Below are 27,035 nucleotides of genomic sequence, written 5' to 3'. Positions count from 1 at the left end.
TCCATTAGAAGTAACAAGTATACTGAATTTCGAGTTATTCTCTTATTTTAGCATTGCTAAAAAGAAAAAGCAAGCCCCAAATGGAGTCACCTGTGCTAATCCCCACCAAGACTTAATATCTAACTGCAGTTTCAGCCTCTTCCAGGAGTGAAATTTTAAACCAATCAGTCTGCTGCACTAGTGAGGTATTTGACTAATGAAACCTCTTGCCTTCCGCTAAAGGAAGGTAATTTTGCCTGAAATAATCCACTTTTTTCACTTTGTCTCACCCATCTTCTGCCTATAAAAACTTTCCATTTTGTACAACTCCTTGGAGCTCCTTTCTACTTGTTAGATGGGATGCTGCCATAAATTGTTGAATAAAGCCAATCGGATCTTCACATTCACTCAGCTGAATTCCTTTAACATTTTACCATATATATGTACGTATCCTCTTAGATCATCTACCTCTCTTTTTTCTCCTAAAAATGTCATTTGCCATTGCATTAATTTTTTTAGTATTGCTCTACAAAATTACCACAAACTTAATGGCTTAAAACAATACAAATTCATGTCGGGAAAAGGAGGATATGGGAAGTCTCTGTACATTCTGCTCAATTTTGCTGTGAACCTAAAACTGCTCTCATGTCTATTTTTTTTTAAAAAGGCATTAGGTACTAGCATTAAGGGAAGCTGAGAACACTGATCTTTACTTTTCTATAAATCTAAAATTATTACAAAATAAAAAGTTGTTTGAAATAACACAAATTATCTTATAGTTCTGTAGGTTGGAAGTCTGACTTGGGTGTCACTGGGCCAAAATTAGGGCTCCTGGGGAAAATCTAGGGGCTTCTAGGGAAGAATCCATTTCCTTGCTTTCCTTAGCTTCTACAAGTTGTCCACACTCCTTGGCTCCTGGCCACCATCCCTCTTCAAAGCCAGCAATGGTGGGCTCAGTCTCACAACTAATCACTCCAACATTTCCTGCCTCCTCTTCCATTTATAAAGACTCTGTGGTTATACCAGGCCCATCCATATTGTCCAGAGTAATCTCTCCATCTCTGTGTCAATTGATTAGCAACCTCAATTCCCCTTTGTCATGAAACCCAATACATTCACAAGTTCCAGGCAGTAGAATGTGGACATCCCTGTGACATCACCACTCTGCCTACCACAGCCATCTTTGCGTATCCCTTTATCACACGATTGCTCTACTTACCATCTAAATAACTATTATTTACTTGTTACAAATAGCTCACTCCATTTATCAAGTCTGAGTTGTTCTCTGAGCAATATATCCTTATTTGGATATAGTGACAGTGTTTGGACACCAAGTGACTATTAAATGTATTCTCTGGATGTCAAACTCTGGGTATTTATCAATAGCTTCAAGTTCAGCTTCAGGAGAAAATAAGGTGATTCAGATACTACCACTTAAGCTTCCCATTGTTTCCAGCCTTTTAAATTGCAAAATGAAGACTTGTAAAAAAAGGACAGAAACCATAAATGCATGGTACAAAAAGGAATTCTAAAGCAAATGTCTGTGTAGCCATCACCCAATTCAAGAAATAGTGCATTGATCACACCCCTTCCCCAGAGTGTCCCTTATGGACCTTGTCATCACTTACCTCCTCTCTCCTCTTAGAAATAAGTCACTACCCTAACTTTTGTGGTAATCAGTTCCTGCCTTGTCTCTGTAGTTTTACCTGCAATGCATGTATTTCCAAACAATATAGTTGAGTTTCTGATTTTGAATTACATAAAAGAGCCACACTGTATGTTTCTTTTGTATTTTATTTACCTTCTATATTATAAAATTCAACCATGTTGTTACCTGTAGGTTTAGCTTTAGTTTACTTATTATTCATTGCTGTACGTATTTCATTGCATGGGCCATTCTTCTGTGGATGGAATTTTGTGTTGTTTCCATTTTGGGGCTATTATTAAATCAATGCAGCTAACTTTTCTGTCATGTATTCTGGTACCTAAGTACACAGTTATCCAGGGTTATACTCTGGAGGGGAATTATTTAGAATTTTTGCCTTCAATTTTAGTGGGTAATGCTATTTCTTATTCACCAGTAGCAGTGAATTAGATTTGTTTTCCACATCCTTGCTAACTCTTGGTATTGTCAGGCATTAATTTCAGCCATTCTGGTGGGCATATTGTGGTGATGTACAGTTGTATTTCATTTTAGTTTGCTTTTCTCTGGTTGCTAATATAGTTGAGTATTATTCATACATTTATTGGCCATCTGGATTTCCTCCTATGTGCAGACCCTATAAAGTTTTTTTTTGGGTGTAATTTCACGTTGGATTGTGTTTTAAAAAATTTTATTGATTTCTAGGAGTTCTGTAGTTTATTGGGGAGTTGAATGATTTGTAGCTAACTTCTACAGTTCTTTGGCTTGAGTTTTCACTCTTTTTATGGTGTCAAATATAATTTAGCTGAATTTATCAATCATTTCCCTAGGGTTAGAGTGTGTTTTAAGAATAATGAAGGCATTCTTGTACATAATCTTTTTAAAAGCATGTTTTAAAGTATTTTTGTGAAATATTCATATAGAAAAATGCCCCAGAGAAATACACAGCTCAATAATAATTTAATACAAACACTTATGTGACTACCACTCAAGTCAAGAAATGGAACATTGTTTAGTGGTCACACAACCCAGTCTTGCCCCTCCTCCCCAAAGGAATCAGTACCATGACCTATGTTAATCACTCTTGGCCTTTTTAAAGAAAAAAGTTTTCCACCTAAATATGTATCCCTAAAACATGATGGTTTAGTTTTGCTGTTTTTTTTGAAAAACATTGTTATATTTAGTTAAAAACTTTTTTTAATGTAGGAAGTTAGTTTTACTTAAAAATTTTTTGGATTATAAAGTACATATGGAGAAGTATATAAATCATAAGAAGATAGCTGGATAATCATCCCTAAGTGAATATACCCATGCAACCACCTCCCAGGTGAAGACAAAGAATATCCCCTCATGACCCCTTTCCCAATCGCTGACTCCTTCCTTCTCAAAAAAGGCTTCCCTCCTTAACTACAATCCTGATGTCTAAAGCCATAGTTCAGTTTTCCCTGATTTTGAAAATTATTTAAATGAAATCAGAAAGTATGTGTTTGTACCTGGCTTCTTCCATTTATATTATTTTTGTGTGATTCATCACATTGATGCTTATAGCTATGGTTTGTTCATTTTCATTGTTGTATATAAGTATACTAGAATTTACCAATCCTTATTCTATTATTGATAGCTATTTGAGTCTCCATTTTTTTGCCATTATGAAAAACGCAGATAAGCACATTTTGTACAGGTCTTTAATGCATCTGTGCACACATTTTACTGGGTATGAGTAACACTGATAAAGCTTAGGGTATGTGTATATTAAACTAGTCTGAATATATACTTTCAATCTTTTTTTTTAAATTTGTTAATTCATTAATTTATTCAAAGGTGTAGCCATATAAATAACAAGAATGTTAAAATTGTGTGCATTTTTAACACTGTGAGAAACTGATTTTTGAGAACCAGAACCTTTGCTTGCAAAGAACCACACTAAATTTGAGGAATATATAGTAAATTAGGACTGAAAGGATTTTATGGATTTATTTTCTGGAATGATAAGGAAAATAATCGATATCCATAGATATGGTAGAAAGTGGCATGTATTGATGAGGAGGTCCAGATGAAATTATCTGATGACTCAGAGGAATGGGAAACTACTTCAGTGGGGAAGGTGTTATCAATCAGAAGGAAAAAAAAAAGAGAAAATGATAAAATGTGTAAAATGAGATTTGCTACAGCTTCATGATATAAAATGTAATCATTTTCTGAAAAATCTTGTTTCAAACCAATTAAACTTGGATTTGACTAGAGAACCTGGAGATTGTACCAGTTACAATAATGACCACTTCATTATTTTTCCCAACATCCCTGTAGTATTTCTTCTTGGGACTGAATAAGCTAAATTTCTTTAAACTCATTGTCACCAAGTTTCTGTATATCCACTAATCCAAGGCAGTCGTGCAAGATTTGAACAAAGAACCGAAGTGAAGTGGAGTGAGAAGTGGGTTCGTGGGGAATGCATCTTGCGCGTGGTGGACGTGGCACTGTTCTGGAGCTGGAAGCTGTCACTCAGTGTCCTGATTTAACAGCTTCCTTCTCTTGCAGCCCCTGACGTTAGGAAAGGTGGAAATTCCCACGTTGTTCTAGATTTGTTCACTTGAAGAGTTGTTCCTCTTATCTGTTTATCCTGCTTCCCAGGAATTCTGAAAGTCATTCAACATCTGTAAGACATCTCTTCCTGTTCAAACTAGATAGAACGGACTCTGTTTTCTGCATCAGAGCCCCAGTGGAAACACAGAAATAACCTTAGAAAGTCAGAAGCTTGATCTGATCAGTGCATGCCCCACACAATCACAATAACCTTGAATGTCTGCTAGAAATACACAATTCTGGAATCCATTCTCTGGCTGATACAAAAGCAACTAAGGAGTCTCTATTTGTAACTAATAATCCTACATGATTCTGATGTGTTGAAACCCTGGAGTCATGAAAATTTCATGTCCCTCGATTCAGAGAAATTATTTAGAGGTCTTAATGAACGCTGACATTAAAAAATGTGCCTGTCATTTTTCTGTGTTGGTGGTTAAGGTGGATTTACAGTTGAAATATTTATTGCCAATTCCCAAATCTCTAGCAGTATGTGTAATTTCCAATTCATTGACAGAATAAGTGCCTATCACATAAATACTCACATAATACCCCAGATACCTTTTAATATATTTTTGTGAGATAAAGTTGGTTTTCTTGATTTAAAAAATCATGATGTAAGGTAGTTGGTATCTATAGTTGGATTTTGTTTTGAAGACAGAACTGAACATCTGACACATGGAGCTCTGTGCTGAGCATACCATTAATGCAAAGGAAGATTTATGTTTTATTTTGTTTTTCCACTAAGGAATTTTCATGCTCTTATCAAATACAGTGTGTTGAAAAAAATTAATGATTTTTCAATTTTTCTCTTTTGGACAGTACTCTTCCCCAGATATTTTCTTTTTAAGAGGAGAATTTTTAAATTTAAAAATTTATAAATGTCACTGCAAATATAAAAAACAGAATATAAACATTCACTATACAATTACTGGACAATTAAAAATGTTCCTTTTTGCTTCTTTGCTCATGTGTTTTGCTGTACCTTTGACCACAGCAAAATCACATTTTCTATATGTTTTGAATTCTATATAATAAAAAGTCCTATTTATTGAGCATTTATGTTCCAAGAAATTATGTAAGTGTCCTAATTTTTAATATGTATGTCAAAAGTATGTATACTTTCAATCTTTTAAAAAAATTTTTAACCTTTCTGTATTCTTTTTTTTTGTATTTGTAAACATTTATTCTTTTGAACTGAAAAAGGTTTGCATCAGCACACATTGTACAGCTTTGCAAATTACACAGAAATTGAAAAAAGTTCCTTGTTCATAAGTGCAATGAATCTTTGATGTCCAGTGATCTGCTGCAAACAATGAAAACACATTTTAAACCACTTAGGAAATTCCCAGCACTCATCAGATGCATTTCCTTAGGGGACAAAAAATCCACAAGAATGGGAATGCAAATAAGTGGCACTCAGTTATTGGAGGGACACTTAAAAAAAAAAGTGGAAGTATTTTCCTGCCTAGAATGATTCCTAGTCCCCTTTGAATCTTAAGTGGTTTGACTAAGAAGCATTAAGAACATAATTTACTTTATACTTAATGTTCATACTACCTAAATGAGTAATGGAAGGACCCTATGAGGGAGTTGTGTATTTTCTGGGAATTGTTACTGTGTTTAGAGATACAGAGGGAGAGTAATTTCTATTTGTGGGCTCCCTTAGTCACCCTCAAGTCCTCCCAAAAAGAGCACATGGTCTCAACCTGGTCACAGTACTCCTCCATTCCTTTCCCCCAAATTCTATGTTGGGTCGCATGTGCTGGCTGCAAAAAAGAAATACAGGCTGCAACTGGTTGTAATCATTTTGAAGAATAATTTGCTGTACAATAGAGCTTTGGATCTGATACAAGAATTCAGAAATATAAAACAAAATAACTATAAAAGTTAGGAGGCATTTGAACAGCATTTCCCCAGAAAAAGCTGCTAACTCTGTATCATTCCAATGTGGATTCCCAGTTATTCGGGGTGAAATGTGTATTTCCACCCTCTTGCTGGATCACTGGCCTGTCTTCAAAAGCTGTAACACGATAACCACACATCCTAGGAGTCTCTATCATGTTAAGAGAAGCTCCAAATACCAACCCAATTAAAGATGGGAGAGGACAGGGTGTAAAGGACTGCAAAGAGCAGCAAAAGTCAGGAAAAAGAACTAATAAAACCTAGCTAAACCCTAGAGCAAGAGCCACCCAGTTTTCGTAGAAACTGCCCGAAGCTAACACGCCTGCCCTAAGTTAGATAACCAGAGGTGGGCAGTGGCCTCGGGACATAACCCGTGATAAGTCACGTGGACACGCTGGTGTGAGCTAGAGATTACGGGGAGCGGTTAGGTAACCAGGGCGTTCTCGTTTCAACTCCATTGGTTAAAATATAGAATATATAGAATGTGTTTTAAAATTATTGGTTGTAGAAATGCGCGGGCTTCGGTGCAACGGCTGTGAAAACCCTATATAATCCATACCTAAAGTTGCCTAGGGGTCGACAGCTCAGACTCGACCTGCGTGTCAGGGGAGGTGCTGTCGGCCCCAGTTAGCTGGCTGAATAAAGACTTTGCTTGGATTTGCATCTCCGTGCCTGTGTGGTTTGTTCTCTGGAGAAGCCCCGGAGTCCTGGACCCTAACAAGGGGAATCGTAAAGGCCAAGGGTCCAAGGTGGCTGTTACTGAGAACTTGCCCTTTCCAAAATGTGAAAGTCATAGTGCTTCTTGCTTGTTCTCAGCTTAAACTTGTTAATTGAGTTAATTTGTTTCTTCAATGCATTCTACGCAGCCGAAATGGAGGGGAATGTGGCTAGGACAGTGTATGTGGAGGCCAAGTCACTGGGTTTAGAGCATTCAGGGTTGACAGTATTGTCCCCACTGCCACAGCAGAGAGGGTGACGACATAGCTGGGGCTGGGGATCCCGGAGCCACCGGATCTTGGTGCCAATTTTAAAGAGTTCCCCAAAAAGCTTCTCGGCCTCCATGTGAGTTATTCCATCTGGTAGTTCAGTAATTTCCAAGACCTTCCCAACAACTGCTTCTCCTGCACCAAGGTCAGTGGATGCAGCTTTTTTAGCTTGTTTCCTTCCTCTATTTCCATGCCTGTTGCCAGACTGGCCCTGCTGGGCTGGAATGTGTCCGTGTAGAACAGCAGGAGAGTTCTACTGCAGTGGCTGGCCAAGTAATGGGTATCTGGCATCACCTTGGCCAGGGACAAAAGTGCTAGAAAACGGGGGTATGATGGAAAGTGGTGGTCCAGATGGACAGACAGTTTTCAGGGTGGACAGCTGAGCTGGTGTTGGCGACTGAGCTGGTGAAATAATTGGACTACTGAGTTGAGGGCTGTGTTGAACAATATTGTCTACATTGGTAAATTCCACACACTTTTGTCCTCTCTGGTGATCACAGTAGTATTTGTTTTGTTTCCACTGAGGGGGTGAGTGGGCACGAGACTGTGGATTGTTTGGTACACTGAGCTGCATCACCACCATTCCTCCACCCGGTGGTGCAGGTGGCACGGCTGCACACTGGTGGCTTTGACGCTGCTGGGAATTTCATGGTGAAGCAGTTCGAGGAAACTGTACTTGTTCTGATCCTGGATGTTGCAAGTAACCTAATGATGAGCTTAAATTATTTTGTTGGCCAGGTGGAATGACACTAGTAAACTGGCATTCCTGTTGTGGGCATAGATCCTTGATTAGACTGATTGGGGAACAAAACAGGCTGTTGATAAGTCTGATGGGCAATTCCTTGAGAACCTTGAGGCAGTGAAACCTGATATGATGGCACTGAAGGATAGGGGATGACCACTCCTTGAATCTGATTTCCAATGCTGTGGGGTTGGCCACCAACTAGGTTCTGACTCTGGGGTTGCTGAACTCCAACTATTCCTTGGTAGTTTTGCTGCTGGTTGGGCATAACTTGATAACCTGTCTGCTGTGCAGGCTGTGGCAGTGGTTGGTTTAGATGTGAACTGTAATGGACAGAAGGAACTGGACGATACTGAGGCTGATTAGAGTGGTAGTGGCCTGGAGCACAGTAACAGGCTGGCATTTGTGGTAAGGGCTGCTGAATATAACCCTGCTCCTGGAGCACAGGTTGGCTGACAGGATGACCAGAGGCAGAATAGCCAGCAGTTGGGATGGGCTGCCCTGGGGGTAAGGGAGGCGGAGGAGGCGGTGGTGGTGGTGGCGGTGGTGGAGGGGCAGTCGTCATGATGTAACCCGACTGCTGTGGGGACTGAAGAACAACAGTGGACTGGAACATAGTGGCATGAGCATCAGAACCATCTGCAGAGGGCTGGCGGGCAAGACTCATATGGCTAAACTGAGACCCAAGGTTGTCCACGGAGTATTGCTGGGTGGGTGAGACTGGCAGGAGCGGGGATGGGTAAGGGGCTGTGGAGTACTGAACAGGCTGTGAACAGGACTGCAGAGGACGAACAGGCTGTGAGAAAATGTGATTAGCTGCTTGTTGTTGAGGTGCTGGGGGTGGCAGAGGGGGCTGTGGAGGTCCAGGCACTTGGGTTCTAACTGGTTGTTGAGTCATAGGAGGATTATACACAACTGGACTCCCATCTGGGTTTATGAAGGGCTGACCTGTTTGTGGGTTGATCAGAATACTGCCAGGCGGTATGCCTGCCGCTTCCAAGGGAAGCAAAAAGAAGCTAGTGCTAGGAGATGCGACTTGCCCATTTAGGCCACCATCAAAGGAAAGAGAACTGTGAGTGCTGACAGTTGGATAGACGACAGGTGCGCCATGAGAAGACTGGCTGAGAGCTGTACCCGGAAGAGGCTGCTGGATGTGAAAGAGAGCCCGCAGATGAACCTTCACTACCAGAAGACTCAGAACCTGTTTTTGAAAGCCTGCCTACACTTTTGCTGCTTCCAGAACTATCACCTCTTGTCAGGACTGAAATCCCACTGAAGCTGCTGGCGTTGGTGACGGCAGGCCTGAAGTTGCGGAGCGAGCTGTCGGAGTCTGTGCTGCTCCAGGGTCGTGGCTCAGAGTACTTCAGCTCATTCTCAGTGCTGCTTTGACGGCTATGTGTTGATCTCCCTGAAGCATCTTTAGTAACTCTTTTGTCAATGATATAATTCTCTTGGGAACACAGGGAATCTTGGGAAAATATTCGGTCTCTAGCTCTCTGGTACTCTTCTTCTCTTTCTTCTATAGATTTGCTTCTTCTGTCATCTTTCAAACGTATTCTCATCTGGTTATCATCTTTGTCAAAGCTAGAGTTATCTCTCTTGAGGATATATCGTTTCTGAAAATCTTCACCTTTCTCATCCTTAATATGTTCATTAAATTTCTGATCAGGTATTCTTGTATTGCTAGTTTTATTTACTATGACAGACTTGCCACTCAGATCAACATTGTGGTCTAATCCAAAGTAAGCAGCTCCTCTGTAATAGCATTCTATGGTATGATGTCATTGGGGGGAATTTTTTACGTGGAGACTCATTATTACCAATGAAATCTAAAATTTCTTGTTCCAATTTCAACAGCATCATTCTGTCCCTGGGATTGTTTTTTAATGTATTTACTAAAAATTCATGTAGATCTATGCCAGCTGAATCAGTGTATTCTTGACTGGAATCTCTTGATAACATTTTCCTGGGCAACTTATCGCTGGCTTTTTCTTTTTCTGCTTCATCTTTTGAGGGCTTCTCCTCTTTTTCAAATGATTGTGTTAACTGGATCTGAATTTTCTCCTGAAAATCAATACTGTTGTCAATACAACGTTCATTCTTCTCTGCCAGAATCTTCCCATTGTTTTCAGATTTGGTAAGATTTTCAACTTTGGCTGTATCTTTCACTTCTGCGTCCAAATCATTCATTGTTTCAGTTTCATTTTTTACAGTAACAGTATCAGACATCCTCATTAGCAAAGGTTATTTTAGAATTCTACAGGGAACTTGAAGCCTAATGTGTCCTATGGATTTGGGATTGTGGTGTCCCACACACAAAAAATAAAATAATCCAAGGCTCTTTTTCACAGTTGTCAGCCAGGATGTCAATTGTACTGAACCATTTGGAATCTGGCAGGAGGAGTCGCATGTCCTTGTCACCACTGTAGATTCCTGGACTGAAATGGACTGTATTGGATCAACTACATTATACCTTCCAACAGCCCGTGTTACTGAGGAGGAGGAGGTGGCTGGAGCGCGGCGCGGTGGGGCGACGGCGGGGCTGGGTGGGTGCAAGTGAGAGTAACCTTTCCGTATTCTTAAGTATGCAGTAAACAACATTTGGCTGCATTCAAAAAATTTGACTTGACATTTTTTTGCCTTTTCATTGAAGAATTCATATACTTACATTGATTGTAATTACTCATGTACTTGGATTTGTTTCTACTAATTTTTACTATTTGTCCTGCCTTTAAAATCTCTTATACATTTCTTAAATTAAGTTCCTCCCATTTTGTTTTATTCCCTGTAATAAATTGGTAATAAACTTTTATTTATTTTAGTGATTACCCAGAAAGTTTGACATGAATATTTAACTAAACTGTAAACAATATATTTAGTATCCTCTTAAACAACACAGTTTTATAATACTTTAACTTCATTTATACTATCCCAATATATGTAAAATCATTCAATAATAGTTGAATTTAGACATTATTGCTATTAATTTTGGACAGTTTAGATTTACAGTGTGTTTGCAATTAGCTTTGGTCACCATTACTTCTTGTATTTTGGATCCTATGGTGCTACTACCCTTTTTCCATATGTACATCCCTCAGCATTTCTTTTGATGAACATCTATTGGTAGTAAATTCTTTTTTTTTTAATCTGAACTTTTTTCTCATTTTTCAAGCCTTATATAGTTTATCTGAAAATGTTTTTATTTTGCTCTTGTCCTTAAAATGTAGTTTCACTGGATATAGAATTTGGAGTTGATGGCAATTTTCTAAAGTTTTGAAGATACATCCAGTGTTCTCTGACTTCCACTGTTGGTGTAGAAAGGTCAGCTGTAAGCCGAATGTCATTTCTTTTAAGTTTATTGTCTTCTTTTGCTGCCTAATTGAAGGATTCCCTCTTTCTCTGATGTCCTGAATGTTCACTATGAAGTGACTAAGTGTGGATTTCATTTTTTCAGCATGGCAATTTTTGGTATTTCAGAATGTAGTATATTTATCTTCAATTCTGGGAAATGTTCAGCCATTATTTTGTTGAATATTACTTTCCTCCATTCTATAATCTCTTTCAATTCTAATTAGACACTTGTTGAATCCTCTTACCCTATCCAGCATGCATCTCAACTTCTCTTTCATATTTCCATTTCTTTGTCTCTCTTATTATATTGTACAGTTCTTCAAATGATCTTTCAATTAACTAATTCTCCCTTCATCTGATGGTTAGCCTATCCTTTGGGTTTCCAATTTCAAATATTATAATCTTTATTTCTGCAAGTTCATTTGGCTCTTTTCCAAATATGTCTGGTCAATTAAAAAAAAACATTTTGTTATCATTAATCTACAATTACATGAAGAACATTATGTTTACTAGGTTCCCCCCTTCACCAAGTCCCCCCCACAAACCCCATTACAGTCACTGTCCATCAGCGTAGTAAGATGCTGTAGAATCACTACTTGTCTTCTCTGTGTTGCACAGCCCTCCCCATGCCCCCCCACTACATTATACATGCTAATCGTAAGGCCCCCTTTCTTTCCCCCCCCTTATCCCTCCCTTCCCACCCATCCTCCTCAGTCCCTTTCCCTTTGGTAACTGTTAGTTCATTCTTGGGTTCTGTGATTCTGCTGCTGTTTGTTCCTTCAGTTTTTCTGTTCTTATACTCCACATATGAGTGAAATCATGTGGTACTTGTCTTTCTCCGCCTGGCTTATTTCACTGAGCATAATACCCTCTAGCTCCATCCATGTTGTTGCAAATGGTAGGATTTGTTTTCTTCTTATGGCTGAATAATATTCCATTGTGTATATGTACCACATCTTCTTTATCCATTCCTCTACTGATGGACACTTAGGTTGCTTCCATTTCTTGGCTATTGTAAATAGTGCTGTGATAAACATAGGGGTGCATCTGTCTTTTTCAAACTGGGCTGCTGCATTCTTAGGGTAAATTCCTAGAAGTGGAATTCTTGCATCAAATGGTATTTCTACTTTGAGCTTTTTGAGGAACCTCCATACTGCTTTCCAGAATGGTTGAACTAATTTACATTCCCAGCAGCAGTGTAGGAGGGTTCCCCTTTCTCCACAACCTCACCAACATTTGTTGTTGTTTGTCTTTTGGATGGTGGTGATCCTTACTGGTATGAGGTGATACTTCATTGTGGTTTTAATTTGCATTTCTCTGATGACTAGCGATGTGGAGCATCTTTTCATGTGCCTGTTGGTCATCTGAATTTCTTCGTTGGAGAACTGTCTGTTCAGCTCCTCTGCCCATTTTTTAATTGGATTATTTGCTTTTTGTGTGTTGAGGTGTGTGAGCTCTTTATATATTTTGGATGTCAACCCTTTATCGGATCTGTCATTTATGAATATATTCTCCCTCTGGTCAATTTTGATAGTCTTATTACCTCATTATTTTTATTTCCTATAATCCCTTTATAATCCCTAAAAAATGTTAAACATACTAAAGGAAAAACTGTTTTCTCTACTCACTGCACTTCTGACACCAGAAGTGTGGGTTTTTCACACTAAACAATTCTCTTAATTCTCTGCAGACATAACTAATGAGGTGACTTAGGGTGGGACCCCTAGATAGTTGGTTCCAGAAAGACTAAATGATTAGAGGATCAGAAGTTTTAGCCCCACCCCTGACCTCCTGCAAATGGAGAGGAACTAGAGATAAGTGTCCTACAGTCTAATTCAATTCTGACAGTAATTTCTTGGACTTAGTGCAGATCCTGCAGGGTAAAGGCTCAGGCTCATAAGACTGTCCCCCACTTCAAATACCAACTGCAAGTAGTGGGTCCTTGAGTTATCCACACTTTTGTCTGACTTCGACTACAGACTAAATCAGGGGTTCTCATGACCCTCTTCTTAGGTTCATAGATCCCAGAAAAACACTTTACTGTTACTGGTTTATTAGAAAAGACATTATAAAGAATACAAATGAACAGCCAGATGAAGAGGTACATACGGTGAGGTCCAGAATGGTTCTGAGCTCAATATAAGATTTGACAGTTGAAGGGAAAATTGGTTAACCGAAGGATTGTCTGAAAGTGATCAAATTTATAGTTTTCAGTTCAGGATTTTCTGGGTGACACAGGTAGTGTGAAATCCTGGCCCCTCCACAGAATGATTATAAACTTGTTTAGGAATTCTCAGAGGAGAGTTTTCTATTTTTGTACTCCATCCACAGGTAAGGTGGAGACAGTCAGGTATCCTTATCCTTTCCCTCAAGACTTTTTACTTGTTCTCGCACTGGGGATGTAGCCCTTCAAGGATCTTAGTTTGGGGAGGTCACCAGTGTGGTTTATGGGCAAGATGACAGGGGCCCAGAGAGCAGGGATGCTGTGTTCAACCCAGATGAGGTCATGGAGGCTGCCCAGATAAAGGGAGACTTAGGACACTTAAACTGAACTTAGGCTTATTGAGCAATAAGTGAGTCTGCTGTGTAATGGGCATAATTACACTGTGTTCACCACAAGGCAGAAATTATGTCTAATGTGTTCATTGCTGTGTCTTTAGCACTTAGCACAGTACCTGGCACATACTAGGTGCATAATAAGTATTTTTAAGTGTATGAGTGAGTAATAGGTACCAGAGTATTCCAGGTGGAGGAAAATAATATATACAAAGAAAACACGAAGAAATAAATAGAAAACCCTTATTAAAAAATTACAAATTTGGTTAAACAAAGGGCCACTTGTCTTTTCAATGTGTTTTTACAGTACTTGTTTTTGGTAAGACACTTATTTAGGATACAGAGAGTGCCATCCTGTAATAGGGACAATAAGACACATATATGACAACTATACCACTTTTCCTGTGTACCAAGTTTGATTTCTCTCTTACTATGAAAGCCTAAAATAAGGGTGTGAGCCTTCATGCTTCAAAGCTTCTCTGCCAATAAGCATGATGATTGGGAAAACACTAAATGCTTCTGCAGATCATTATATCCTTGTCTTTAGTGGAAAAGAGCAGTCAGTTGTAAATGTTTGTCAAAAATAAGAATGTAGTTAGATTGTGATCTGCACATATTTGGGCTGTCAGTTTGCCATAGGAGGTGCGGTTCTAATGAAAGGAATCTAGAAGGAGCCTCGCTGGTAAAATGGTAGGAAGGCCAAAAGCTTAGGGCTTGTAAAGAGTCAGGACTTACAGAATGGCAAGACCCTGCCTGGATTTCTGGCTAAAGGGGCAGGAGGCCCATGGTTTTCTGATCATAACTTCATTGAATCTCTGAGCATATTTTTCTTTCCCTTATATGGATATAGAAAAAGGGAAAAGGAGAATGTGATATCTATTCTTTTTGTTTTTTTTAACAATAGAAGTTCTGATTGTGCAAAAAGTATCTAGCTGATTATAGGAATTTAATCAAGAAGTCAAAACAACTTAGTTTTAAAGCGGATGATCTCTTTGGCTTATGTTATTGTCTGAATAACATTGAATTCCAAGTAAGCAGGCTAAAAATGTGGACTTGGCATAGATGAGAGTTACTGTTAATTGTTCCAGCTCCTGAAACTGGATGGCACCAGTGGCTGTGAGTGAATATAGAAGCATTTCAGTTGATTTCACAACATTATGTTAACTTTGGTTTTACTCCAAAAATATTCTATTCTTGAGATATGTAAGATGAAGCTTTTTCAGGGCAGAGGTCATAATTATATCTCCTAACAGTGCCTGGTCCATAACTGCTGCTCAAGAAATATGTGTTGAGTAAAAAAATGGCACAAAAGTTTCTTTGGGTTGTTAAGATCAGAACAGTATTTGGCATTATTTTGGATGCTGGCGTGGGATTTGTACACTCTGGAACAGTTTCTTCTCTTTGCAGCTAGTAATATTTTTTGTTTATGAAGAACATGCATTTTTACACAAATGGCACAATGATCCTGGGGAAAGTGGCAGAGATTTCCACTGCATTCCTCAGAAGAACCAGCAACAATGGTGAGTTGCTTATCAAAAAATTTTAACTTTGTTGGGTTTTTAGTTCTTTCTTTCTCCCTGTAGAGATGAGTACTTCAAGAAAGAGAAAATTATTTAGCTGAGTTTGGTTGAATTTGATAGCATTTTACTGCTGTGTGGGAGACAGGGTAGTTACAACTTCATCTCCTTGTGCAGTAGTTTTTACTGTACACAAAACTGTATATATTTTCCCATCATTATCTACACTTATGCCTTATTCTGTAAGTGTGCAGTGTAATTTGCTTCTAACTAGGGAGGAGGTGTCCTCATATTTATTGTAACTCACAAGGTTTAGAAGATCTTAAAAACAGTACCAAGAGTTTAGGGCTATTGATTTTCATCTCAAAACAAATGTATAAACATTTAGCAACTTCTGCCAAGAAAGGTTTTCGCATGGGGCCTCATTCAGAGCAATAAAAACCCAGACACAGTGGCAAAACATTTCCAGAGACTTCTTTAGGCCTCTGAAAGCAGTATAGGAGAAAAGAGTGAAAAAACTGTAGTATATGGCTTATAAAACACTTTTATGCTTACCAATACATTTCAGTGTTACTTTTCCTATTTTGCCAATGGGGATTCTAAGGTACATTTAGGTTAAGTACCTTGACCAGAGTCACATGGCTAGAACTTGAATGCAGGCTTTCTTATTACAAGTTCAATGTGTTAATTCCAAGTACATCATTCATAATTATTAAATGTTTGTTGCATCTACTTTACTTTTTAAGTGATAGAATTGGTAGGGATGGGATATGTCTTTTTGGTTCTTGGTGGCTCCTGTTTCTTATGAACATTGTATTAAAAAAATAGCAGCCTTGACTGAAAAAAAGTGAATCTATAAGCTAGTACTCAAAATAGCCTTGGTCAGAGATGAGATCAGTAGGAGTGAGGAGAGCTGAATAGTAAGGTTTTCCTTACTGACGGCAGAAGAAAAGGGCTAAGCATCCTGCTGCATCCGGAAAAGCTAAATTCAAACTAGTTTGCGGTAGGGGTGGGGGTGAGGGGAGAAGTCCAGTGACACTGGTGGCCCTGGCGGGGGGCCGGGCATGCTTAAGTCCTCTCTAGAATCTTGGGCATGGTCTGAGGTTGCAGCAAATATATATTCCTCCTATAGTGAACTGATGCATGACTTTACTTCTGAGAGGCATAAAGTCTTTGCTCACATAAGCTGGGTAAAATGTTTGTGTTTCTGGGCTATAAAGTTATCTTGCAAAGAAATAACTAAGAAAAAAAAAAATCACCTCAAGTGATAATTTTCCTGTCAGGCCTCACCTCCAGCGGAAGTTTATTTTTTTTATTTTTTATTTTTTTATTTTTTGTGAGGGCATCTCTCATATTTATTGATCAAATGGTTGTTAACAACAATAAAATTCTGTATAGGGGAGTCAATGCTCAATGCACAATCATTAATCCACCCCAAGCCTAATTTTCGTCAGTCTCCAATCTTCTGAGGCATAACGAACAAGTTCTTACATGGAGAACAAATTCTTACATAGTGAATAAGTTACATGGTGAACAGTACAAGGGCAGCCATCACAGAAGCTTTCGGTTCTGTTCATGCATTATGAACTATAAACAGTCAGTTCAAATATGACTATTCATTTGATTTTTATACTTGATTTATATGTGGATACCACATTTCTCTCTTTATTATTATTATTTTTAATAAAATGCTGAAGTGGTAGGTAGATACGAGATAAAGGTAGAAAACAGAGTTTAGTGTTGTAAGAGAGCAAATGTTAGATGATCAGGTGTGTGCCTGTAGACTATGTGTTAATCCGAGCTAGACAAGGGCAATAAAACATCCACGGATGCAGAAGATTTCTCTCAGAACAGGGGGGATGAGGTTCCAGCGGAAGTTTAGAAACACACCAGTCACTTCTGATCCTGGTCAAATAGCTCTCTGAGATGCTGTTTTTGATATTAGTTACATTAAAAAGTGATATCTACATTGAAAGGTAGACCATTTGTAGGAAAAAGGAAAAAAAAGTGTTGTAATTTTGAGGTATGCTCTAAAGTGACTGCCAAATGTAGGAATTCTCTTTGTTCCAAGATGTTAGTTACATTTTCAGCCAGATAATTCTTTGCTGTGGAGGGGGCATCCTGTGCATTCTACGGTGTTTAGCAGCTTCCTTGACCTCTACCCATTTGATGCCAATAGCACCTTCTCAGTTTTGACAACAAAAAGTGTCTCCAGATAAGACCATAAAAATTATTCCTGGCTGAGAACTGCTGTTTTAACCAAAGCACAAAGATGTTACAAAAAAAAAAAACACCCAACCACTGCCCCCCTCCAAAAAAATTCACTAAAGTGAGCTCTGATATGGACTCCCCCTGTGAATGAGAGGATTTAGACAAAATCAGGTACATAACTGTACATACTCACAATGTCATAAAAGGTCAGGTGAGAATTACTGAGCAATGCTTTGGAGACCATTGGTTGCTCTACTGTGATTCTTACACAGATGCCTGCCTGCATTTTACCTCAAGCTGAGTGAGAGAGACCTTCAGTGGAACTTCTCAGGAGTACTTGAGATGTGTCTCTTGTCGTTAGAGAGGCACAGTGGACTTGTGTCTGCCTCCGGCCTGGAAAATACAGAAGACAAGAGAAGGGCTGGCAGCTGTTTGGGCAGCACAACAGAGGGCTGCTAGAGCTCATAAGATTGGTCTGTCTGGCTATTAGGGTGAGAAGTGCGTGAGAGCTTTGTGTGGACCATACAGAGCTGTCACTAGCTTAAACAGCACCATCAGAAAAAAGCTCTCCTTCCAGATACTTCAGTTCCATAGACTGGAAAATAGTCACACTAATTTAATTTGGATAAAACACTTTACTGCCACCTGCTGGAAAACTGTCAAAAACCAATATACAAATCTACACAGAGGATGACGTAACGGACACTCCCAAGGGTATGGAGCGGGTAACCTTGCACAACAATGTTGGGTGGCCCCAGGGCCGCTTGCTTATAAGTGAGCCAGTGTAAAGGCTGTCTTAGATCCTACCTGACAGATCCTAAAGACCCTACCGATGAAAACAGCTTTCAAAAGACAAGAAGTTGGAAGCAGATCATCAGATTTCTAGGGGCTAAAAGAGGGGGTAAAGGACTGCTAAAATAGAGTGCTTTTGCTCAGATGAAGGGAGCTCTGTGTGAGAATGGGGATGGCAGTGGTGTGACGTAATAAGAAAGTATCCAGCAGAAAAAAAGGCAGCTCTAAACATCTATCAGGCCCAGAGGGTTAAACCATCACATGGAAGCGAAAGTTAAGCATTTTCCTGCTCTTTCTTTTCTTCTCTCTCCCATCCTTCGCCTCTGGTTGGTAAGCTGAGAGAGAATAAGGAAGACCAGGCATGATGCCTCTCCAGGGCAAGCCCTGAGCCAGCTGTCCCTCGCTGAGGACGGAGAAGTTTCACTCTTTGTGACTCAATGATTATAGGACTTCCTATTGCTAAGGGGGACCATGGAACTCACAGGACTTGCCTGAATCAGGTGTGCGACAGATCTCCCACTGCACAGGTTTAAAGGGATGTTTTTCAGAATTATACCCCTGCATCCTACATGTTGAACATATTGATTACATATTATAAAGTAGGATCTGGAAAAGGTATCTTTCAAGTAGGTCTTGGGTTTGAGAGAGGAAAATGGTCATGCAATTAATTCATTTGTTTTTTTGAGAGCCCATACTTTGGGAGTAGGGTATGTAAGTGCAAGAGTCCCTGTCCTTTGGGCGCTTTCAGTCATGGGTTTCATACTCAGAATAATGTACCTATTACACTCACTTATGTAAACAGCCTGTGTTGCATAGGTGGGGCAGATTTAGGAGTGTTTTTACTTTTAACGATTACTCTCAAGTGTTTTACTTGCTTGTGATTAAGCTTTAGAAGTAGTCGTGTTGTTCCTGTTCTTGAAGCATGGAATCATAGGTAAAACTTCCATTTAGGATGTTTAAGGAGAGAGGCAAAGCTGAATGCATAGGCTGCATCTTGACTGGGCTGCTATGAAACCAGGGGTCGTGCTGGTCCTCCGTTTGGGAAATTCAGAAACATATATGTATTACTTCACTCAAGCTTAATCAGGTTCTGAGAAATTAATTTGGATAAAACAACTTTATAGTTCAACCCAATGCACAGAAGCTGGATTTATTGAGGAAGACTGTATAGCTAGTACAGCTAGTACTGGTCATGTGCTTTGGACAACTGCTACTTAGTGGGTGTGTTTATTTATTTGAGACCTCTGGAGTGATGGGACGACTACTGGATGAGAATCAAATCAGAGCATGGGCCTGTGTATATTCTTAAGGTATCCAAAATTTTAGTTTGCCAGGATATAAACTCAATAAAGCCAGGAATCTTATTTGCTGATGTATCCTGAGACAAAAATGTATTAAGCGTTCAGTAAGTATTTGTTCAGAGAGTTAATCTGAATTAAGGTTTTAAACTCCCGATAATGGATATTGGTCCTGGCCATCAGAATCAGTAGCCTCTCTTCTGGACAGAGTGGGAGCCCACAGTACATTCTTACTCAGATTATGCTGCTTCTAGAATCTTTATGGACCCTACCCTTCTTTTATGACAGCATCAACTGGGCATATGACACTTAAATTATAGACAATTTATTTTCATCTCTCTGATGAAATTTGGGAGCCACCCTGGCCTCTGTAACACATCTTTTAAGGTGACTTTTTGTTTTCTTTTTTTTGAAAAATCTTGACACAAGTTCTATGAAAGTTTTACATTTTCCGGGTTACTGACTTCCAGTTCAGGCAGGTAGGGGACAACTGAATTGTGGTGGTTTGTATTTTTACAGATACTCAAGAGTTCTTTGTGTAGATCTGGCTCTAACTGTCGTCAAGGAGTCCAAACGCAGAGCACTGCGGTTTACTCAATGCAGGATCTCAAAGCCCTTAACAAGCTAAAGCAGAGAAGAGATGGGCTGAGTATTCCTACCTCTGCGAGCTCGTGGGAGCTGCAGGGTCGGTCTGCGTGGCTGTGCAAGTACAGTGTCAGGCTCCTCAGTCGGCCTGCCTCTGAAAGTCTGGTTTAGTGTAGGACGCTCCCAGTGAACATGCAGCCTATCTATTTTTATATTCCCTGACGCTTTAGGCACCAGAGGCCATCTATGTTTCCTCTGGAGTTTTAGGTCACGTCCTTAGGTGAAGAGGAATGGGGGAGCCAGGCAAGGTCTCCGATCAAATCCCCATTAGATGGTGGATGTGAATCACTGCTTCGCTGTAACCGGGGGTTTTCTGTTAAGGTCTCCATGCCCCTCACCTGGATAAGGGCACCCAGGTTTTTCTGGCCTTCTGCGGCGGGGCACGGCCCCCTCCCTCCGCAGAGACAAGGAGCAACCTTGGTCTTCCGCATTTGCCCTTTATTCCCCCTACGTCCCCTCCCCAGTTTCCTCTATCTCTTTCCAACCCTGCAGACTCAGGCCCACTCCTGGCTTGTCGCATCCTAACTCAGGGGCCCAATTTTGGGGTGGGAGAAGAGCCGCGTCTCCAAGCCCACAGACTCCAAGGCAGAAGCCAGAGGCTGTGGGGCCCCCGCCCGGGCGGCATGCTCGCCCCGCCCCCACACGCGGACCCACCCCGCCCCCTCCCACGCACGTCACGTCCGGCCCGGCCCCCGCCCGCCCTCCGCCCTCCACTCTCCTCCCGCTCGCCTTTAGGGAGGGTTTGTGCCTCAGCCGCTGCCTCAGTAGCCGCTCCCGCCCCCTCCGTGTCTCCGCCGCCGCCACCGCCGGGGGCACCCGGGGGTCGCTTACCGGGCTGGCCCCGCGCCACAGCCGTCGCCTCAGCCTTCCTCCAGTGGCTGCCGAAAGAAAAGGCTCGCCGGTCGCGGAGTCACACGAGGCCTCAGTTCTCGCCCTCTTGTCGTTGCCGCGGGTCCTGGAGAAGCGGCCGCGGCCAGGGAACTGGGCGTCGTGGTTCCAACGGTAGGGGAACGGGCGGGTACCCGTACCTGCGCATGCGCGGGTCACCCATCGCCGCGGCCCTCCCCCCCTTTGACGCCCCCCAGTGTCCCACCCGCGCGGTGCTCAAGGGCCTTTGGTTTTGGGGCGCGGGGGATCGGGGGCAGTGCCCTGCAGGTGTGGCTTCCGTAGGGCGGGCCCCCTTTCTGCTCCAGCTAGAGAAGATGAAGCCGTGCTCCGGGCTGCCGAGGGTGGGTGGGGTGGGGTGGGGTGGGGGCTGGGGGGATCCCGGGAGGTGTGGCAGTCTTGGATTTTTCAGCCGCTGCAGTGCGCGTGAGCGAGTGTGCCTTCTCACCTCCTAGCTCCCCCAAAGTAGAGGGCCCAGCAACCCACGCTAGTTTGCTAGCCTCCCCTGCACTCCCGACCTGCGCCACCTCCCTGCCCACTTCCTTCATGCTGGGCAGTGCAGTTGATGCCAAAAAAAAAAAGTGGTTTTTTTTCCGGGTTCAACTGCGCCCCTTTTTAAGATCACGTGAGATGAGTGGTTGCCGACTTCCTTAAATTGCCCAGAGAATATAGCCAAAATCGGGCCGTTGGTTCACTGGGGACTTGTCTAGAATGCGCTCTGCATATAGGCTAGGCTAGAGGGAGTATATAGCATTAAGTTTCAGATGAGGCGACTAGTTTCCGAGGAAGGTTATAAGGGAATTAAATTGGTCGGCCACTTGGTCACTGGGAAATTGGTAAACCTTTTGTAATCAATTAAAAAAACTAACTTGTAGAGAGGCATTTGCAGTATTTCATTCGGTTCCGCATTGTACCATCAAATCAGTGAAAAAAACTCAAATTTACCTTACTTTCAACAGGGCTGATCATATAAAAATGGCAACTGGAACCACCGTAATGCAGACTGTGGGCATTAAATAACGGGTGCACTTCTAAAGGCAGACATTAAAGGATAGTTCTGAATTGCTGACTTTCTGGTTTAAAATGAGATTGTATCTTCAACTTTTCTTTTTGTAACCTTGCAATACTTGTTGGCCTGGGTTTTTCACAGGTACTGCGCATTTAGTAATTTGTTGATTGGCACTGAATGAACTGGTCATTATTATATCCATGGGGAGTCCCTTACTTTATTGATCTGTGCTGCTTTTAAAATTGGGGCAGTATTTTCTCCAACTTAATTGTTTTACCAATTAAGGATCTGTGACACAGCTTAAGTCCTGGGGAAATTGTAAACAGGCGTATCATTGTAGAAAGGCCTATCACAATGCCATAAAATTCTTCCTTGGGTGAAGAAAATGTTACAGTGTGTTTTTTATTAGACTGCCATTGTTTTAGGACAGAGAAAATAGTTGAAATGAATACATTGTGACTTGTCAGTTTTTCCCCACCAATAAAATGACAACTACATTTATTGTCATTTATGAATAACCTCAGTCTGTGCATGGCTCCCTCTTCATTGTACACTGACACTGGGGAATATGATAGTATAAATTGCTGTTGATATACATTGAAAAAAGTTTTAAATATTACAAAATTTACCATTTTAATCTCTTAAGTGTACAATTCAGTGACATTAAGTACATTCACAATATTGTGCAAGCATTACCGCTATCCATTTCCAGAACTTTTTCATCATCTCAAACAAAAGCTCTGTAGACATACCCCATTCCCTGTTCCTTCCCAGCCCCTTAACCTCAGTTCCACCTTCTGTCTGTATGAATTTGCCTATTCTAGGTACCTTAAGTAGGTGGAATCATATAACATTTGTCCTTTAGTGTCTGGCTTATTTCATTTCGCATGTTTTCATCTATGTTGTAGCATGCATCAAAACTTTTTAAGACTGAATAATATACTCCATTGTGTGTATATACATCATGCACGTATGTACACACCTGTTGATGGACAGTTGGATTGTTTACAACTGTTACAAAACTCAACTGAGTAAATTTTAAATATCTTACTGGCTTTGTTCAACCATGCATGAATCAGGCAGCATCCTTTCTAACAAACAGAAAAGAGCTCTGAGGAGCTGTACAAATGGAAGACGTTTATAAGCAGGAGGAGACAGGACAAGGAAGTTACCATTAAAGAGTAGGCTGTTTCAGTCAAGGTCACCTTTCTTTGGGGCCAGCCAGTAGAGGGGGCTGGTCTTCGATCAGGGGGTGGTGAGCCTGGTGGGGGTGGAGTAGGGGGATGTCTCTCCTTCAGATTACCTCACTAGTGTTGACCACGATATTCCAGACTGACTGGTTAAGGTACCATTCCTGGGGGACGCTGAAACTGTAGTTAGGTTGGGTAATTAAGTCTTGGTTTGGTGATGTGGGCTTAGCATGAATGACTCCATTTTGGATCTGCTGTCTCTTTTTTAACACACCTTTTGGCTTTTGTGAATGCTGCTATAAACATTGGTGGTCAAGTATCTGTTTGAATTCCTGTTTTTGATTTCTTTGTGTATGTACCTAGGAGTGGAATTACTGGATCTTACGGTAATTATATGTTAACTTTTGGGGGAACATCCTGTTTTTCAGGGCTGCTGCATGCCAATTAGCAATGCCCAGGGATTCCGGTTTCCCCACATCCTCTCCAGCAGTTGTTACTCTCCCTTACTGTTGTTGGTTTAGTTGTTTGGTAATAGCTATCCTAGTTTAACTGGATTAAAGGCATCTCATTGAGGTTTTGATTTTCACTGCCCTAAGACAGTGATGTTGCACATCTTTTCATTTGCATATTTTCTTTGGAGAAATAAGTACTCAAGCCCTTTGCTCATTTTTGAATTGGTTTTGTTTCTTTGTTGTTGAGTTACATTTTTAAAAAACTATTTAAAGATAATTTATAAAGTTATACTTTATAAATGTTTAATCTTTTATCCGAAAACCTTAATTTTGAAAATGAATGAAATACTGAAATTTTAAAAATAGAAAATTTCTGCTTCACAGATGAATAACCAGCAGAGGGGCTGATTTTATATCTAAAAAAGGTTTCAGTTATTTAGTAGGTTACACTATATGTAGATCTCAACTAGAGGTATGTCAGTGCAAAGAGCTTATTTCCATCACTTCACTATTACAAAGGTTCATCCATTATATGAAGACCTTATCGTCACCAAAGAGTAAGTTTACTGCTCCTGAACTTTCTTTTGTTTATAAGGTGTCTTATTAACATGACTCCAAATAGCTCGGAGCAGAGAAGGGGGTTACTTGATGGAGGAAAAATGTAGTATGTACACACGAACTTGACCTGAGTCAGGGTTCCTGAAGTGAGGCAGTAGGCTTGTATGTGAGTGGGTTCATTCTGGGGCCTTACCAAAGAGCCAACTTTGATTGGAAATGGAGATGTGAAGGATATTTGGAATGGACTGTAATAAAGGCAGTTTTAATACACCAATGCAGTCATACTGTACATTAAATATTAGTAATGGGATTACAAGAAAAACTCATTATCAGATTGATTTATTCATTCTAGAGACAATCTCTTATTTTTTTTAAAGTTATATTTATCTCTCTCTAAATGCCAGAGATAAATTGAGGAGCAAAACTCAATCACTTGGTGATGATTGTGTAACTTTGTAAATTTACTAGACATCATTGAATTGTATACTTGAAACAAGTGAATTTTGTTGTGAATACCTGAATAAAACTGTTCTTTGAAAAAACAAAAAAAGTCAAAACCACCAGTGGACCTCAAAGTGTTTACACTCTTGGTAGAAAGAGACATTAAACAAACACAGAAAAGAATATATATGGTGAATGTTTAGGAACCAAGGAATGGTAGGTGGTAAGAGAAATTACTAGGCGAGATAGTGGGATTGAGTGAGTTGGAGAAAGCCTCTTCAAGAATGGGACTTGAGTGAGAACTGAAGATGAGGAGGAGAAGGTGGTGGGGGATGTAGGTAGGTGAACCAGAATGTGTAAACGTGTTAGGTTCAGGAAAATGCAGTGAGTTGACAAGATAATTAAATGAAATTTACTGGATTTCTACTAGAGGGAAATAACCCAAATCATTCCTGTCAGGTTATTACCTAGCTCTGGTGTATGTTTTCTTTTCCTTGTGAATATGATGTATAATAATTATCTCTGGTTTTAAACAATTTTCAGAGATGTCTGATGGGTTTCTGTTGTACTTTTCAGGAATAGAAGGAGAAAAGTTGTTCACTTATTCTTAAGATATTTTTGCTTTTGTATATTAAACTGCTTTTTCTTACAATTGAAAAGGAAAAGTAGAAATAAAACTGAAAACCATTGTTGACTGACATAGTAGATGATTGGTATTTTTGGAGAGAGGGCAGAGGGTGGTGCTTTGTGGTCCTAATTTTGAACACACACAGTCACAGTGGATTAAAAGTTTGGAAAGACAGAGTCTCAAATTTAGGATCAGATAAGATGAGGAAGAGCAGGTTGGTTGTAGAATCACTTTTGAAAAGATACATTTTTTTCTTTTTAAGGAATATTTTAGTGTTCAAATGATTTTTGACTAGCAAGTACAAAATATTTGTTTTATGAGTTACCTTGTGTGGCTTCACACATTTCAATGCAGTTTTAAACAATTTTCAGTTATTAGTGTAGTCATTTATTGCCTGAAAGAGCATCCACCTTAAAGACAGCAGATTTCGAGTTCTACTCAGTAGTTCAGTGACTTTGGACCAGTTTCTTCACTTGTGAAATTTTTTTGTTGCCATTCCTCTTCTGAGGAAGGGAATGGTAATCTGTCCTGTTTATCTCGCAGGGTATGGGTGCGAGGATTCAGTTGGATAGTCAAGTGTGGAAATGCACCAGAATAGGTAGCATCAGTGAGATATTGGGCTTCTGCTATTGTTCACAGTGCACAACTGGGGAAACAAAGATGAAGTCATATTTTTTGCTCTCAAAGTTCACAACTGAGTAGGAAAGACAAATACAGAAATAAGTATAATCAGTACTTTTTTTGTTCATGTGCCAGCATCCTTTTTTCCCCCAAGAGCAGTTTTTACACAAGTTTGTGCAAAAAGAAAAATGTTCTGGTTTCCAGGGACCGATTTGGCTAGAACCAGTTGTGGAGTTGTCCATGGTACCCTGTACATCAGTAGACCAGTGGCATTGGAATGCCCGTGGGGGAAGGGGACCTGCTGGGAGCCATCTTGCTCTAGCACATTACAGGCTTACCCTTTAATAGGAGCTGGGCATTTAAAGTGTTACCGTTCCTCATACTTTTGTAAGGAGGATTAAACATCGCTTTATCACTCTTTCTTGTTTTTCATGCACTGATGTGTGAACCATATAAAACTGGATCTGACTCCTGACACATTCCTCAAGAGGTCATCCTCTAGGGAAGTTGCTTCATCTGACTCCAAGAATTCCATGGTCTCTGGCTTTTTGAATCAGAACTGTGGCTGGTTTCCAAGTAAATGTGAGTCGTCAGGTCTTTTGCCCTTGTAATAGTGCTTATTTAAATGTTCTGGTTTCTTGTGATTGAAATTGCTTTCATTAGGGGGATTTGCAGTTAGATCTAACAGCACATTCTAGCATCACTATATATGAACTTTGTTTTGCTGAGTGTCCTGAGGCTTACAACACTGTTTTTATATATACAAACAGCATTATTCTAGGTATAAGAAATGACTTGTAAAGTGCTTATAAATATTCCATAAATGATGGTTGCTTTCCCTTCTTGATTTAGTAATCTTCGGTATTGCTGGCAGTAGATATGGCATCCATTTTTGATATTTTTTTTTAGTTTTTAAACACTTAAGGATGTGCCCCTTTATCTTCTTCACTTTGGCCAATATTTGTTTTCTCATTTATGTCTTTATTCGACATACATTTTAAAAACTGGATTACATGTCAAACATTGTGTGCGGCCTTTGGTGATACA

At 40.2% G+C, this 27,035-nt stretch overlaps 2 protein-coding genes across 10 annotated transcripts in view; one reads left to right on the top strand and one right to left on the bottom strand.

Annotated features, from left to right (window-relative positions):
* The window catches only part of FAM13B (family with sequence similarity 13 member B), a 123,178-nt gene that overhangs the window by 5,288 nt on the left and 90,855 nt on the right, over positions 1–27,035 (top strand). For 5 of the 9 annotated variants that reach the window (XM_057490908.1, XM_036897544.2, XM_036897536.2 and 2 more), the window contains exon 1: positions 20,905–21,206. The exons of 1 other annotated variant lie outside the window; for it this stretch is intronic. The gene's annotated coding sequence lies outside the window, so the exon portion shown is untranslated. Of the gene's footprint in view, positions 1–20,903; positions 21,207–26,476; positions 26,571–27,035 lie in introns of those variants that run through there. 3 more of the 9 variants (XM_036897539.2, XM_036897513.2, XM_057490906.1) reach the window with 2 other exon arrangements.
* LOC118918549 (R3H domain-containing protein 1-like) lies at positions 6,833–10,392 on the bottom strand. The gene is given in 4 exon segments (XM_036897502.2): positions 6,833–7,844; positions 7,846–8,985; positions 8,987–9,586; positions 9,588–10,392. Coding segments are annotated over 4 exon segments (3,204 nt in total). The 5' UTR covers positions 10,070–10,392; the 3' UTR covers positions 6,833–6,862.

The sequence above is a fragment of the Manis pentadactyla genome, chromosome 13 (genome assembly GCF_030020395.1).
Source record: "Manis pentadactyla isolate mManPen7 chromosome 13, mManPen7.hap1, whole genome shotgun sequence".
Taxonomy (NCBI): Eukaryota; Metazoa; Chordata; class Mammalia; order Pholidota; family Manidae; genus Manis; species Manis pentadactyla.
Note: the sequence above shows the minus strand (reverse complement) of the source record. Positions and strands in the feature narration are given on the sequence as shown.